At 37.1% G+C, this 16,907-nt stretch overlaps 1 protein-coding gene across 1 annotated transcript in view; it reads right to left on the bottom strand.

The window, feature by feature from the left end:
* Positions 1-10,193: 10,193 nt before the first annotated feature.
* The window catches only part of STT3B (STT3 oligosaccharyltransferase complex catalytic subunit B), a 108,277-nt gene continuing 101,563 nt past the window's right edge, over positions 10,194-16,907 (bottom strand). Inside the window, exons 14-16 of the mRNA XM_043595603.1 lie at positions 16,605-16,718; positions 14,143-14,355; positions 10,194-11,824 (exon numbers count right to left, since the gene is read on the bottom strand). Of these exons, the coding sequence (XP_043451538.1) occupies positions 11,744-11,824; positions 14,143-14,355; positions 16,605-16,718 (408 nt within the window). The 3' untranslated portion in view covers positions 10,194-11,743. The remainder of the gene's footprint in view (positions 11,825-14,142; positions 14,356-16,604; positions 16,719-16,907) is intronic.

The raw sequence follows: 16,907 nt of genomic DNA, 5'->3' as shown, positions 1-16,907 counted from the left end.
GTCCAGTTGGCCTAACAGTGTTGCTCAAGACTTTATTTCTTTACTGATCTGGCATAGTTGTTTTATTATTAATAGTGGGGTACTGAAGTCTCTTATTGTAGGACTATTTCTACCTTCAATACTGTAAATGTTTGCTTCACATATTTTGGAACTCTCATATTTGGTGCTTGCATGTTTTGTAAGTTATATCTTATTAGCAAATTAATTTTATCAATTTTTGATATCCTTGTGTCTTGCAAATTTTTGACTTAGTGTCAGATATTATAGCCAATCCTGTTCTGTTTGCATGAACTGTTTTTCCCATCCTTTCACGTTGAATGCATATGTCCATAGATCTAAAGTGAGTCTCCTGCAGACAGCATATAGTTGGATCCGGTTTTAAAAATTCATTCTGCCAGCATTTGCCTTTGATTGGGAATGTCATCTGTTTAAAGTAATCATAGATAAGGACTTACTTTGCCATTTTGTTATGTTTTCTGTATCTTAACAGCTTCACTGTTTCTCATTTATCTTCCTTTGTATTTAATTTTTTGTATTGCTACATTTTTCTTCTCATTTTCTTTTATTTTTGTTCCCTAGTTTTCTTTGTTATAATTTTAAGATGTTCTCTGTAATCTCTCTGGTAACCACAGTCTATTTTAAATTAGTACCAAACTTCTGTCACATAAAAAATTCTATTTTACAGTTTTACCCTTCTGTTACTAATTTCACAAATTACGTATTATATGTATATCCATTAACATGGATTTATAATTATTCTTATGCATTTTAAATCCTTTAGAAGAGAACCAAAATTGTAATCTGGTTTTCATATTGTGTTTACCTGTGTATTTTGGTATATGTTTGAGTTATTAAGGCCTTCTATCTCTACTTAAGAGACTTCATTTCTTGGAGGGCAAATGTAGTGGTAATGGACTCCATCAGCTTTTGTTATGTGGACATCTTGTAATTTCTTCATTCTTGAAGGACAGTGTTGACAATGTTTCTTGGTTTAGTTACTTTCATTCAGCACTACTGCTTCTGACCTCCTAAGCTTCTGCTAAAAAACCCACTGATAATCCAGTCGCTTTTATGTTACAAATCACTGTTCTCTTGCTACTTTCAAAATGCTCTTTTTGCTTTCAACAGTTTGATTATAATGTGTCTTTTGGTGTGGTCTGTGGGTTCCTTTGGGTTAACATACTTGGGAGTTCACTGAGCTGCTTGAATTTGTACCTTCATCTCTCTCCTCAAATTTGGGAAGTTTTCTGCCACTATTTCTTAAATTTTGGTGCAGCTCTCTTTTGCTTCTGGGGCTCCCACGAGGGAAGCTTCAACCTTTTAATGGTGGCCCATACGCGCTTTTCAGATTTCCAAAATTTTTTGTTCTCCTGAGACCAAATAACTTGAGTTGACTGGTTTTCCTGATTCTTCTCTTGAAGTATTGTTAAGCCCGAGGCACCTTTCCTTTTTTCAGCCACAGAATTTGGTTTTTTCTAAAAAGATAATTCCTATCTTAGTTGATACTAATTTTGTTCATGTTTTCAGTTTAGTATTTTAGCATATTGATGACAGTTTGAAGTCTTTAATACGTCTAATGCCCGTTTGTTAAATAAAGGAGGTTTCTTGCCACATTATTTTCTTCCTTTGAATAGGTAGGCCATGTTTTTCTGTTTCTTTATATGCTTTGTGATCTTTTGCTGAAAATGAGGCATCTGGAAAAATAACCATCTCTTCCAGCCTTTCCATGCTGGCCCTGTGCCAGGGAAGACCTTCACTAACTTGCAGTGTCCGAGCTCTCAAGTCTTCTCTGGGCACGTCTCCCCCGCGGCTGTGTATTGTTTTTTATCCCCACTTCAGATGCGCCTTTTATGTGTCTTAGTTTTCTAGTTTTCTCCCTGCTTCTCAGGACCTTACATGTTCTCATTCCTGTGTCCATAATTTCTTGCCCCGTCATCATCGGGTCTGCGGCATCCCTGCAGCTTTTATGAGCGGTGCCTTCCTCTTTCTGCAGCTTTCCCCAGCCTTTGATCTACGTTATACCACTTTTCCCTGAGCCAAGTTAGAAGAAAAGGAGACCAGTACTTTAGGCAGCCATAGACACATTGGAATGTTGCAAATAAGCTCTGCCCTGTTCCCTATTTGAGAAGGATCACTGCGAGCTGGAAGCTTTCTCCTCACCATGCCACACTGTGGAGGGGTTCGAGAAAGGGTGAATAAAAACATCAGGAAACTTTGAAAGCGACCTTGTCTTGATTGGGCATTTGTTCAGTTGCTGTACCAGTGCCTATTTTCTGGAAGCCCTATCAAGTTTTTTGTTTCCATGTAGGAATGAGGGCCTGGAGCTTCCTAGTCTGCAACCTTGTTCTCATTTTCTTTGTACATGGTATGTAACACAATCACCATGCAAAAATCAAATGTATCATGTAATGAATTATTTTAAAGCAGTCAGGCTTAACAATCCAATGCAAGAAACAGAACATGATCATCACTCCAGAACCACTCTACTTACCCATCTGTAATCAAAGCACCCATATTGTCCCCCACCACTTCCACAAAGGTGACCATTCCAACTTTGTGGGTAATCACATCCTGCATTGCCTTTGAGCTTTAACACTATATGTTCCTAAATACTATGTATTAGTTTTCACTGTGTATAAATGAAATATTATGTAATCCTTTTAAAGAATAAAGTCTTCTGGGGTGCCTGGGTGGCTAAGTAGGTTGTATCTGACTTCAGCTAAGGTCGTGATCTCACGGTTCATCCACATCGAGCTTTGCACTTACAGTGCAGAGTTGCTTCAGGTTCTTTGGTCTCTCAATCTCTGCCCCTCCCCTGCTCACATGCTCTCTTAAACATTAAAAAAATTTCAAGACTAAAGTCTTTTTTTTTTTTTTCCAACGTTTATTTATTTTTGGGACAGAGAGAGACACAGCATGAACGGGGGAGGGGCAGAGAGAGAGAGGGAGACACAGAATCAGAAACAGGCTCCAGGCTCTGAGCCATCAGCCCAGAGCCCGACGCGGGGCTCGAACTCACGGACCGCGAGATCGTGACCTGGCTGAAGTCGGACGCTTAACCGACTGCGCCACCCAGGCACCCCGACTAAAGTCTTTTAAAATCATTGTAAGATACTATTCTTTATAAATGTAGTTCAGTCTTTTCCATTGCATACTATTCCATTACATGAACATACTGCTATTGATTTAAACTGTTTTTGACAGAGTTAGGAGGAGAATTACTGGGACTTGGGCAATGTGTGTCTTCAGAGTGGTTTTTAACAATTTTAAGCTCCTACCAGCACATAGGACACTGTTTTTATACATCCTGACACTTATTTTACACATTTTAGCTAGCCTGATAGTACATTCCTTTTCATATATTGCCATTTGGATTTCTTCTAGTCTTAAGAATTAGTTGAATTCTTTTGTTACTTACATATTCTAGCTATGTCCATTGCAGGTTAGGTGATGAAACATAACTCATTTGCCCAAAATACCCAGTATGTTCTTGTGGTCCCAGGGTAAATAAAGCCCACTGAAGTGTAGGACTCACATTACCTGATTTCAAGACTTACTGAAAAGTTACTCAAGACAGTGTGGTACTGCTGTGAGGCTAAACACAAATCAACAGGACAGAATAAAGAATTCAGAAGTAGACTGACACATTTTTGGCCAGTTTTCTACAAAAGTGCCAATTAACTGGGAGAAATGAGTCTTTTGTAAAACAAATGGTGTAGACTCAAGTGAATAAAAAAAAGAACTCCTACCTCAGGTCATATGCAAAATGTAACAGATTACAGACCTAAAAGTTAATTCTATCTAGCTGAAAGATAAGAAATGGAAGGTAGGCTTGCCTTCTATAATGTTTGCTAGTGTAGTTATTTTGTCAATAGGGCCATAAAAACATCTTAAAAAAATGCATTTCCTTCAGTAGGATACAGACCTGAGCTCTGACCCATGTTAACCTAATTCTGTCAAAGAACAGATGATGTTTTATCTGTCTAGCTTGTTTGAATGATTAAGATAGTGTGCTGAGGTTATAAGAGAATGCACTGTTATCATACTTAGTCACTGTGGTTCCAATTGATCTCCAGCTTTCACTGAAGCCAATTTCAAAGAAGCAGACACTTGATATTCTAATCAAAATTCCTCCAGGTTCTTTTTAAGATTTAAAAATAGTTTTCCAAGAAAATTCCCTAATTTTCTAAGTAAATAAAATATTTCTGCTCGTCACAGTGGTGGATTAGAAGTTTGAGCCAATTCCCTGGGTAAGGTCAAGTAGAAAAACTAGACACGAAATAACACCTACTTTAAGACTTCATAGAACCAAGATGGTATCATCAGCTCTAGAAGATGGAAATCCTGAGCGAGAATCTTGGTATTTAGGGCATTTTCACCTGGAAATTGGGAGACCAAACAGCAATTTCAGTAAGTTTGTAGAATTAGGATAAATGTGGATATTGAATCTGCATGGGTGGAATCCTTGAAGAGTTTCGGTCTAGGAATAATGAGCTGGCCCTACGCAGGGGTAGCAGGCTAGCTTTGTGTATCATCCCTTAAATTGGATTAAGGTGATTCTGGCTTGCTAGTTTCCTAGGCAGCTAGAAGAAACAAAATCCTCTACAGAAAGGAAAAGTTCCTATGCCTGAACTTCCTCATACAGTTTCTTACATATGTCTAGAACACATAACCCCTGCACATTAGGAAATTGAGATCACATGAACAACTGGCAGGGAAAAAATCCCACACACAAGAGAAACAAGACCCACAGAGCTCATGGACAGTGGATTTATTAGTGACAGCTGAAAAGAACTATGGCACTACAGGAGTTTGAAAATGTCAATGGGTCAGCTGTAAACCATAAAAAGAAATATAACAGACGGGATAAATTCTAGAATTGAAAAATTAAGTGAAATGAAATCAATGAACGAGTTTAGCATCAAATCATAGCCATAAGTGAGGAGAGAATGTAAGGAGAAAATACACAGAATGGAGAAGCAAGAAGAGAGTGTGAGCCACATAAAGAGGGTTTGAGTCTCAGAAGGTGAATAAAGAGAATGGGGGAGAAGCAATATTTAAAGAGGTGACTGAGAACTTAAAAAATATTTTTGTGAGAGAGAGACGGCACATAAGTGGGGGAGGGGCAGAGAGAGATGGGAGACAGAATCTGAAGCAGGCTCCAGGCTCTGAGCTGCCAGAGGGGCTCGAACTCACAAGCTGTGAGCTCATGACCTGAGCTGAAGTCAGAGGCTCAACTGACTGGGCCAGTCAGGCACCCCACAGAACTTTAAAAGTAGCTGCTGAAAACCAACAAGGTCAGCCAATCCAAACTAGGATACATTAGGATGAAAAAGACACATGATGCAAACATCTTAAGAAAGCTGATACAACACTATTATTAATCAGACAAAATAGGCTTTTAACAAGAAGTGTTACTGAAAATGTGATCTTTGCAAAAAACTGAAGGTTCAATATACCAGTAAAAGTTCCAGTTGTATTTAACATCTAGTAATATGGGTTCAAAACAAAAAATTGACAGTTCGATGACTATTAGGCAAATCTGTTAGTAGCCTACAATTTAAAAAAATGTTTTCACTTATTTAAGAGAGGGGGGGGGGCAGGGCAGAGAGAGGGAGACAGAATCCCACGCAGGATCTGCACTGTTGGGGCAGAGCTCAATGTGGGGCTTGAACCCATGGACTGTGAGATCATGACCTGAGCTGAAACCAAGGAGTCGGACGCTTAGCCAACTGAGCCACCCAGGTGCCCCAAAAGCCTACGATTTTAACACGTCATCCTCAGCAAATAAGTTTCAGATACATGTACACACACACACACGTTGACCATATGTTGGACTACAGAGCAAATTTCAACCACTTTCAAAGGGTTAAAGTCAGAGTATCTGACTACAATGTAATTAAGGTAGAAACTGATAATAAAAGGATAATAGCAAATTACATTTGAACATCAAGAAATGTATATCTAACCCATCGTTCAAAGAAAGTGCAACAGAAATTATACATTAAACTGAATGACAGTTCAAATCAAAACTTGTGAGAATGGAACTTAAGCTATATTTGGAGTAAATGTATCCCTATATTAGGAATTAAATTCCCATATTAGGAAAAGAAATCAACACATTAGAAGAACACCTCCTGTCCAAGGAAAGAGAAAAAAAATGACACAAATTAATGAAATAAACATACTGTAGAAAATGTCAGCAAAGCCATAAATCCATCTCTTTGAAAGGGGGGAAAAAAAAAGCTAACAAAATTGACTGAAAACTGCTGAAGAAAATGAGCAAGGTAATGAGGAAGAGAAGAGACAGACACCCATTAAGGATACAAGACAAAGAAAATCAATGTTAGGAACATTAAAAAAAAAGTGATATGAGCAACAGTTTTACATTAATCTATTTGAAAATTTAGATGAAATGGGCAAATTCCTTGTGAACCACAACTGAACAAAACGGACTTAAGGAAGTATAACAGCAAATATTGCTAGGTCTGTAAAATAAATCTGTAATTAAAAACCTTTGCACAAAGCAAAGTCTAGGCCCAAATGGTTTTACCAGCAAATTCCATCAAACACTGTTCATTATTTCAAGCATGTAAATTTAGTTTAACACTGAGCAAAAAGTCTCTAATTCACTATATTAAAAGAATAAAGGAAAAAAATCAGAATCATCACAGTAAGTGAAGAAAAAAAATCCACTTGATAAAATTCATTCATGGTAAAAACTCAGCAAGCATTTGGAGGAGTATCAATAACTTCCCATGTGAGGCTGGGGGAAAGACACCAATGTTGCCTTTTCTATGCAGTACTGTACTGGATATCCTAACCAGTGCAGAATAAGAAAATATGTAACCACCAGAAAGGGAGAGAGAAAACTGCCATTATTCCTCAACTATGACAGCACATTTATAATAAACAATACATTTAACAGGTTGTTGAGTACAGTTTCAACATATAAAACCAAATTTTTCATATGCTGACAACTGAAAAAGTTTTCTGACATCAAAAATATACATTGTAATAAACTTACGAAATATACAAGGCCTATTTAAAAACTTATGTAAAACAGAAATTAAAGATGACCCAGACCTAAATAAATAGCCCATGTTCATAGAAGAATGCAGTATTTTAAAGCTGTTTATTTTCTCCAAATTATTCTACAGTTTCAATGCCCAATCAAAAGCCTGACAAGGTTTCTTTTTCTTTCCTTTCCTTTCCTTCCTTCCTTCCTTCCTTCCTTCCTTCCTTCCTTCCTTCCTTCCCCTCCCCTCCCTCCCTCCCTTCCTTCATTTATTTTCTGTTTTTGGTGTTACTTAACAACCTGGTTCCAAAATTTATATAAAAAAGCAAAAGGCCATAAACAGCTAAGAGAAGATTAAAGAACAAGGTTGAGAAGGGAGGGGGACTTGCTTTACTGTATCTTCATGATCTTAAGGCTACGTTAAGACAACAAACAAAGAAAGGTTAAGAACTCTAATATAACGTAGAGTCCGGAAACAGACTCAAATGGACACCTGACTTACTGCATAGGAGTACTGCAGAGGTGTGGGAAAAGGAGGTTTTTCCCCAATAAATGGTAGAAAACTAGGTGTACGTATGCAAAACAAAAAGCATCTCAAAACAATCCACACTGTATGTGACAAATGAATTCCAGACAGACTACAAAGCTAAATATAAAACAAACTTTCTGGAAAAGAACACAAGAGACTATCTCAGAAGATTTTTTAAACAGGGCGTAGAAAGCTACAGGCACCCAAAAGACTGAAAAATAAGACTACGTTAAAATAATGAATTCCTAGGTGGTCTGCAACACAAATGAAGGGTCTATATACAAGATATATAAAGAACTACTACTAATACTACATTAGAAGAAAAACCAAGAGAAAAATGGACTAGAACCAAAACCTACATAAAAAGATTTCCAAATGGCCAACCTCCTCTTACAGAGGCAAATTAGACAAAATGAGAAGCCGTTATTCATCCACCAGAAAGGGAGAATTAAAAAGACTGACGGATTAGGATGTAAGAATTACAAGAATTTTCATATCCTCTTTAGCAATTCTACTTCATTAGGTAAATAGTCACCAAATATGTATGTATGGAAGGTCTAAGAAAGATGTAAAAGGATATTCATTCCTATAGCATTATTTATAATCTCCTTAAATTGGAAACAACATAAATACCCACCAATAAGATGTGAGGTGGTGTGAAGGTAAAGGAATGGACACACACACAATACTATTTTGTCAATGAAAGCAATGCAGTTGCATGCATGCAACATTCTGGATAAATTTCATACAAACTGAGGAAAAGACGAATATAAAAAAAAACTTTGATTCCATCTACATTGTTCAAACTGTAGGTGCAGTTTGAGAAATACCTAAGTATTAGAACCAGAAATCAGTAATTACTGTGAAAGCTAGGAGAGTGTTTACCTTTTGGAGGCTAAGTGGGACAGGCCAGTGTCTGGGTAAGGGCATGAGGAAACTTCTGCTCTGGAGTTCTGGCATCGTTCTGTTCTCTTGACCTGGGTTGTAGTTACAGAGTTGCTTGTTCTGTGGTAATTCACTAAAGTATACAGTTTCGTGTTCTTCTCTGTTACATTTCACCATTACAAAAAAATTTACTTTACAAGAAACTTTGACAGATCTCTTTAGGGATGCTCTGTTTCCTACCATCTCAATTGCAGGCTACTGTTGAGCTCTCCATGTATCCACTACTCCACCTACCTTAATTGAGGATTACACGCCGCAAGGTGGATGTCTGACAAAACCCACATCAAGGAGCAGCAGTTCCAGCAAGATGAAGACAATTCTGGAGAGTGGTTGCACAACAATGTACTCAAAGTACTGAACTGTACATTTAAAAATGTACAGATGTAAGATGGTAAATTTAGGGTTTTTTTGCCACAAATAAACAAAAAAAGGCATCTTTCGTCTTATGGTCCCGTAAGATAGGAAAGCAGTAATGCTCTGGAAGATGCTTTTATCCTCTCTGGTCCTCTGGCCTCTGGCTCATGGCTTAGGGACTCAAATGAAGTAAAACTACAAATGCACACTTGGGTAGGTAATGGTGTTATGTCTGAAAACTGAATTTTTATCTTTGGATTTGCTGCCCCACTGCCTTATTTATACCCGAAAGCACTCAGCTTTGTTCGATTCTAAAATGTGGAACAAAAACTGTTTTATGGCCTAAAACTTCAAGGCTATGATCTTTAATACCTCCCTCTGTGATATCTGGTGTTAGTGATCACACATGAATTCAGAGATCTAAAGACTGTTTTGAGCCAATTACCGAATATTCCAATGTATTTAAACTACTATAATTTCACTTAGTGCTATAATAAAACCACAAATGGGGTTACAGTATGGTGTTTTACTGAACCACTGAGCCAAAATTGTGTTCCCTAAAAGTGAGACGGGTGGAAGATCATCATTCTTGCTCTTACTGAGAAAATTCTACAATGAAGACTGTGTAAGTAAGATCTAGACTCCTTTAAATGGAGATGAAGTTCCTACTTGGCTAGGTATGTTCCCCCCTTCACTCGTAAAAAGTCAAAATCTGATTTGAATTCTGAAGCAGAAAGAAGGAAAAATAAAACAGTAGGTCTAGACCCAACTAATCTAGGACTTTTTTTTCTACAACGCCCTCCCCCGCCATCTGTGGGGGAATACGTTCCAAGACCCCCAGTGGATGCCTAACCATGCGGACAGTACCCGACCCTCTATAATTGTTTTCTCCTACACATACATACCTATAATGAAGTTTCGTTTATAAATTAGGCACAGCGATTATCAACAAAATTATAAATTACGTAATAAAAATTTATGTGAATGTGGTCTGTCTCTCTCTCTCTCCCCCTCTCCAAACATCTTATTGTACCGTACTCACCCTTCTTGTGCTGCTGTGAGAGAATAAAATACCTACGTGAGATGAAGTGAGGTGAATGACGCAGGTATTGTGAGGCATGTTAGGCTACTAGTGACCTTCTGAAGACGCATCATAAGGAGGATCATCTGCTTCTGGATCACAGTTGGCCTCGGGCAACAAACTGAGGAAAGCAAAACCACAAACAAGGAGGGAGGACTACTGTACGCATATTCTCTGAAACCTTTGTGAAAGTGAACAAGGAAGGAATTACATGTTCGGTACTCTGTAACTCCTTCCAAAAAGAAAATTTTTGTAAAAGACAACACTTAACACAAAATTTGAATTAACTTTATTTCCCCTACAGTCAACAACTTCTCTGCATTGAATTTTAAAGCAACAAAGTAAAATAAAATCCCCCAAATGACAAGGTATCAGAAATCCAGATTTAGTTACACTTTGTGAAAATGTTCAGCCATTTTATTGGTCTGTAAAAGAACTATCATCTGGGTCAAAAATGAATTCTATAAATCAAAGTATATTCTACACTTTGGAAAAGAAAATCAGCAGTAACATTCTCACTGAATATTGTAAATTACACTTTTCTTCATAAAAGGTACATACTATTCTGCACTTTTCCACCAAAAGCAGTGGTAAGTTATGCTTGTTTATATAAAAAAAAGTTATATCCTGTGGCAGGAAAAACCCTTTCTCTTTCACTTTTACTAAACAACTGGAGAAAATTTTCAAGTCTATATAAAGTTGCCTATAAGCTGGAAAATGAACATGTTCAATCTCCATTTATACTTTAGTGCATTTTTTGACAATTGTCACATTTTTAATAAAAGTAAGAAAATGCATATAGCATTAAAGAGTGTTTCATCAAATGCTTCAGGAATTTAAAAAAAAAAAAAACATGGAGCAGAAGATAAAATCATTGTGAAAGGTGAAACTATTAGAAAATAAGACAAATCCAGGCAAAGTTTACAAATCCTTTGTCATTTTGAAGAGTCACAGAAAAGGAACTCTGGATACCTGTCCCCTTTAAGGGTTTTTTCCCCCTTAATCTTTTGCATGTAAACATAGTGCTCATCTCAGTGATACCAAACCCGATCCCAGTAGGAAACCTCCTGTGCAGTTGCCATGCCTTCCGAAGGATATAAATCTAGCCCTTGAATGAACAATGCATGAGATCTGCTCTGTAAGTACCTGGTGAAAACAACTGCTAACAGCAGCAATAATGTGTCAACATAAAAAACTATTTGCATCAATTAGTTACTCAGAGGTCCATCTTTGAAACAGCAGCTTCTTAGAGCAAATAGTAAGCAACAGAAAATGTACATTTGATGAAACATTCTTTGCACTGGAGAAACATGAAAATAAATATAGTTCAAGGAAGTATAATTACTTTTCTAATACCTCTTTCTCAGACCTGTACTAGTTTACTGGTTCAAGAGAATCACATCACATTTTGTCATTTGTATTTTACATATTGCTATTTGGGTAATTCAGAGAAAATGTAGGTCTCGTAAAAAATAAAAACATTGACAAGTATGCATGTGCCAGGGACCAAATTAGAGGGTTCTTTGGTGCAATTAGTCCAAATTCTCAGATTTGAAGGATAATATGTACCAATAAAAAAAACCTGCTGTTAGACATTTACAGCAGTGCTCTGTCTTGCTTCACATCACAAATAGAAAATAGCTGTTCTCAATAGGCCAATTTTAGTTTTTAAATCAGGCATTGCCAGAAAATTTTGTACATTAATCTGGACCAGTGATGGTTCTGTACCCTCCGTTGTGAAACATGACATGAGCTAAAGGCAAAGACCGGTTCTCACAAGGACAACTGCTTCAAGTTAGGAACCCAAACAGTGCATTTAAACAGTCTTCTTAGATAGTTTCTTGCCTTTCTTAAAAACTAGTTTATTTTTAATGTAGCCACGCTTCCTTTTCGTAGTCTAAAAAAGAAAACAGAACATGTGGTATTAGTGCAGGTTTCTCCCAGCATAATATATACACACATGGTTGACAGCACTGTGACAAAGACTGTCTTAATAAGCCCTTAAGAGTTCTTCTCTTGGCTGCCTCCTTGAACAATCGATGAACACTAATAACAGTTCTATGCTAAGGATGCAGAGAGATCCAAGATAAGTTGGACTAGGTTCCTAGCTTTCAGATGAAAGCACTACCCAGAGCATTCCTCAAATGCACAGCATACATTCCTCACCTCCAGGTAAATGAGCCCCTCCCTCCCCTCCCAACACACTAAATGCCTAGCTGTAAGAATTACTCACACTTCCAGGCATGACAGAATATAACACTAGACTAAGGAATCAGGAAGTGTTAATGCTACTCCTGGTGTAGCCTCCAAGAATTAGCTGTGTGTCAGAAATCAAATTAACTTAGTTTTGGTATGTGTACAATGAGAGCGATTGTACCTATCTACAAAGATGAAAGAGAAATAGAATTACTTGGCACATCCTCCCAATTCAGGCAGAAAAATAATTTAAAAGGTGAAAACCAAACACCAAGGGGAAAAAAAAGCTGTAACATTCCCTGAGTTTCACAGATCTTTAAAAAATAACATTTTTCTAAACACCTCAGGATCCCACTAAAATACTTTCAACAGATGTTTTCTGGTGTAAGAAACAAATCGCTACACAAATGTGGCGGTAGAACTTACTGCAAAAAATTTAGAAGATAAATCATAAAGACACATGGGTCTCCACTCTGACCTATCTCCACTGATCCTGAAAAAAAGTGCTAATTTTTTCAAACAGGTGATTTAAAGCACTGGGTTAGAAGAGGCTGGAGACTTAAGAGAGGAAAGCAAATATTCCTCTAGTGCAGTATAAAACAGAACATAAAGCCATGGCAACCCAAACTTCAAAATCCATGTTGTTGGCTACTAGAATATATGTTTTGGGCACACAAGGCAGACAATTTTTACTGATCCATTCACTTGCTGATTTGGGGGAAATGACGGGAAGAGAAGGAAGGTCAGATTCAGAAAACCCACTATCATCAGCCAGACAGCAATTTCAGTGGCCTTGTTTCTCAGAAAGGGTAGGCCTTAACTGGGCTTAGAGGTCTCGGGAGTAACTGCCTTGAGACTAGCACCATTTGCTTTGACTTCTGCACTGATGTGACTCACCAGTTTCTCCTGCCACATGACTATAAAAAACCAGATCATTTGTCATGTGATGTACAAAAAGACTGTTAAGTGAATGTGATATGACTAACACATTGCATGTCAGCTCCACATTTAAATATATCAGTCTAGATATAGTGATCTATATCTGACAGAAAGTACTAATTTAAAAAGCTCTTATTTATATATCATACAGCTAATATTCAGCACTTTCATAGCACACACTGAAATAATCGACTTTGAATACATTTTAAGTAATGCAAAGGGAAAGGCAATTGTTTTAATGATTTAAAAAAAAATTCTGAACAATGTAAACTAAACCTAAGCATCTCTCAAGACTTACGACTGAAATGGGTCCAATAATTACTATTATAAGCGTAGTCCCGTAAAATGCAACCTTAATATTTTACTTGACCGGCTCATTATTTCCCATCTCCCATAGAGAGCAACCTATGTAAATAGTCATTTTTAGTGCCTTTTAGAGCTAAGATTAGATCTATTTGGCTTAAGTGAGCAATAATGACCTTCAATAAAATACTTCATATCTTACTAAATATTGCTTACAAAGGGACTATAATAGTCTCATCATCATAATTCCTGTCTACAATTTTGTCATGATCATTACATTTAAAAATAATTATCTTAAGAGAAATGATTTTTTTCAAAAATTCAGCACTTGACCAATTCAAACTTAGTTTTCAGTCAATGAACAACAACATATTAAGAATGGAACATGAAAATGCAATATAAATTAGCTTTGACCAAAAGATAAACCAATTGCAACTGTACTTGGGTATTTGGCATTTTTACTTTCATAAAAGCTTAGAAAGTGATGGCCACAGACCTATCTTACTTTCAAATAAGTCTTACTAATTGGAATCACCCAAACTAAAAGCCAGAATGCCTCTGGAAAACCTCACCTCAGTTTACTAATAACCACTATGCTATCCAAAAAAGGCTGCTGCTTGAGATATCTCAAGTGCTCGGTTTGAAAGGAATGGCCTTAGGAGGCTAGCTTGATACTTACTTTGTAGATAAGCCATAGTCTACAGAGAGCTAGCAAATTAAAATTTACCAGGAATTTTTAGTAATTGTTTTTCAGTAATGACTTCCCTTGGCACCCACCTTCTTTGACAAATACTTCTGTTTTGGGAAAATGTTGGTGACTCGAGGTTTGTGGTCTAGTGTCTCCCTGTTATCAGGTGCTTTCACTTTATATATCCTCACAAGCCAGTGTTCTGATGTAAAGGCTTCCTCCAAATGTTTGAATTTAATGTCCTTGTTTCCAATCTCAGCATTACGTGTTCGATCAAAACCTGGGGGTGTACGAAAATCCAGCTGCAAAAGTGACATTAGTATGGGATGTTAACCATATTAGAAAACATTCAGATGTAAGTGTTCTAATGAGTGAAACTCTCTCCCTTTAAACTAGGAAAACAGAATCAGAGTAGTATCTTGTAACATTTCTCATATGTTGCTAACTAGATAGGAAGAACTCAGGAAGAGAGAAATTAAATACAGCAGAATTAGAATTGCACTGCACCCTTAGAGTAGATGAGCAGCCTGCGGGCATTAAAAAACCCAAAACAGCCAAATGAGATCCATCAAAGCCCTTTTTATAGGTTTACAGAGAAACACACAGAAGGGACTTCTTTTGTTTCAGGGCCTTGCACGAGTCGATTCTCTCAGCCTGAAAGTTCTTCATTCAGCTCTTCCGCTAGGCTGATTCCTTTCTATCATTTGGTCTCAGCCCAACACCATCTATTCAGGGAAATATTTTCTTGAAATTGGTGGTTGAGAAGTCTCCTCCATTATTTCCTTATCTTTTACTCTACTAGCATTCACTGCTAAAATGTTTTATTTATTTTTAAAGTTACCTGTATCCTCCACCAGGATGTAAGCTGCATGATGACTTTATCTTATTCAGAGGGTGGCTTTATCTCCCCAGTGTTATTTGTTAAATAAATGCACAAGTAAGCAGCGATACTACATCCAGAAAGTGGGAACTATAAAGGAAGTTAGAAAAGCCAAACCACGGGAGGATTTATGAGGAATGAAAAGAGGAAAAAATGGGGGGAGGGGAGAAGATTTTAAGAAATTCTCAGACTAAGTTTATGTTCACACAGAGCATGAGCAAATTCAACTTTAAAACAAAACAAACTCTAATAAGGGAATAAATTGTTCTTGCAGATCTACACAATAGAAAAGTTATCCTCCTATCTTAAGCACTTACTATTCTTGACTATGGAACGCATCAGAATGAGCACATGGTAGAAACATGACTTAAAACTGTTAATAATTTAAAGGATAGCCCCCCAAAAATGAAAGAAAAGTCCTTTAATGCTATCATTAATGACCAGAGAAACTAATCTTTGACCCATTTTCTAAAGTAGCCAGTTATCACGACTTAAGTGGTCCGTTCTTATGTGAGTGTAGAGACCAAGCAGTTGCCTTCAAAAAAAAAAAAAAAAAAATCAAAACATAAACAAAGCCCTAAATCCAGTAGTAAAATTGTCTATTTTCTCAAAGCCACCTACAGAATATACAGAATATCATCACTGGTACTGTGTAATAGCCCTGTATGCAGATGGCAGCTACATTGGTGAGTGTAACAACCAAACTTGTGGAATCACTATGTTGTACCCCTGAAACGAATGTAACACTGTGTTGCCAACTGTACTTCAAAAAACAAAACAACAACCAGGAGAATGGAAAAACAAAAGCCACCTATAGAATAATTCTAATAATTATCTTGACTCCTGGTATTTGTATAAAGTTCGACAAGCAATTTTTCCTCTGCCTTCTAGCATCAGCTTATCAGAAAGCGATATGAAATTGGGCAGCATTCACTGAAATCTCAGTATGACGATGTAACTTGGCATTGCAGTCATGCGACCTAAGAGCTATAAAAGACCTCAGAAATCAAGTCATCAGTCCAACTCCCATTATACAGACGAGGAAAAAAATGAGTCCAGGGAATGTGACTTGTCCAGCCAGAGCGGAATCTGAAACTGAGGTACTATGGCAGGAGGTCCAGTGTTTTCTTTTTGCCACCATGTTTCTTTGCACATTCACTCATTTTATGGACCCTTAAGCTTTTGTACCCACATCATTCTAATATCCTAGGAAACTCTCACCCAGATAGTCCTAACTAGTTATGATAACAGAACAGGGATAGAACTAGTATCTGAAGTGACTATGTAACTAAACTCTTTAATTTCAGGCTATTCCCCACCCAGCAGCAAAGTAACCTACTCAAGATCACACTGTTTCCTACCTAGAAGACTTCTCTGTAGAACACTGTCTTCCAAAGGCACGAGGTCAAAAGGTGAGATGGCAAGCAAAGGTGGGATCTGAGCCTAGTGTTAATATGTTGGAAAGAAATCTTTGTTCTAAAAAATTCTCTCCCTAACTTTTCATAGTTTCAGAAATCTAAATTTAAGGGGTGGGGAGACGGAATCTATAGATAAGCACATTTTTCTTCACAGCACAATTGTAACATTCATTATCCTGTTTTCTAGAGACAAACAAGACTACTTTAAAACTATTCCTTTGAAGAAGATTATGTAAGAACTGATATAACCAACCTGCATTTCTCCAAATCTGTAGTACGACATTTTATACATAAGACAATTCAACAACGTGGGGGATCCTGCTTTGTCTACACGGAATTCTCCTTGTGGGGTAAAATAGTCACTTTCCTATAAGAAAGAAATTAAATTTCTGTCAGTTCAGTATAACAGATTCAAAGCTACCAGTTTCCCCCTTTATTTCCCCTTATAGAGGCAGCTTTTGAAATATCTTCGGAAAGCTGTATTTAGTTACATCTGAAAAAAACATGGTATTAGAAGATTAATTTATAAATTTAACATAACCTGGAAAAAACCTAA

The sequence above is a fragment of the Prionailurus bengalensis genome, chromosome C2 (assembly GCF_016509475.1).
Source record: "Prionailurus bengalensis isolate Pbe53 chromosome C2, Fcat_Pben_1.1_paternal_pri, whole genome shotgun sequence".
Classification (NCBI taxonomy): Eukaryota; Metazoa; Chordata; class Mammalia; order Carnivora; family Felidae; genus Prionailurus; species Prionailurus bengalensis.
This window is presented reverse-complemented; position numbering and strand designations above follow the sequence as displayed.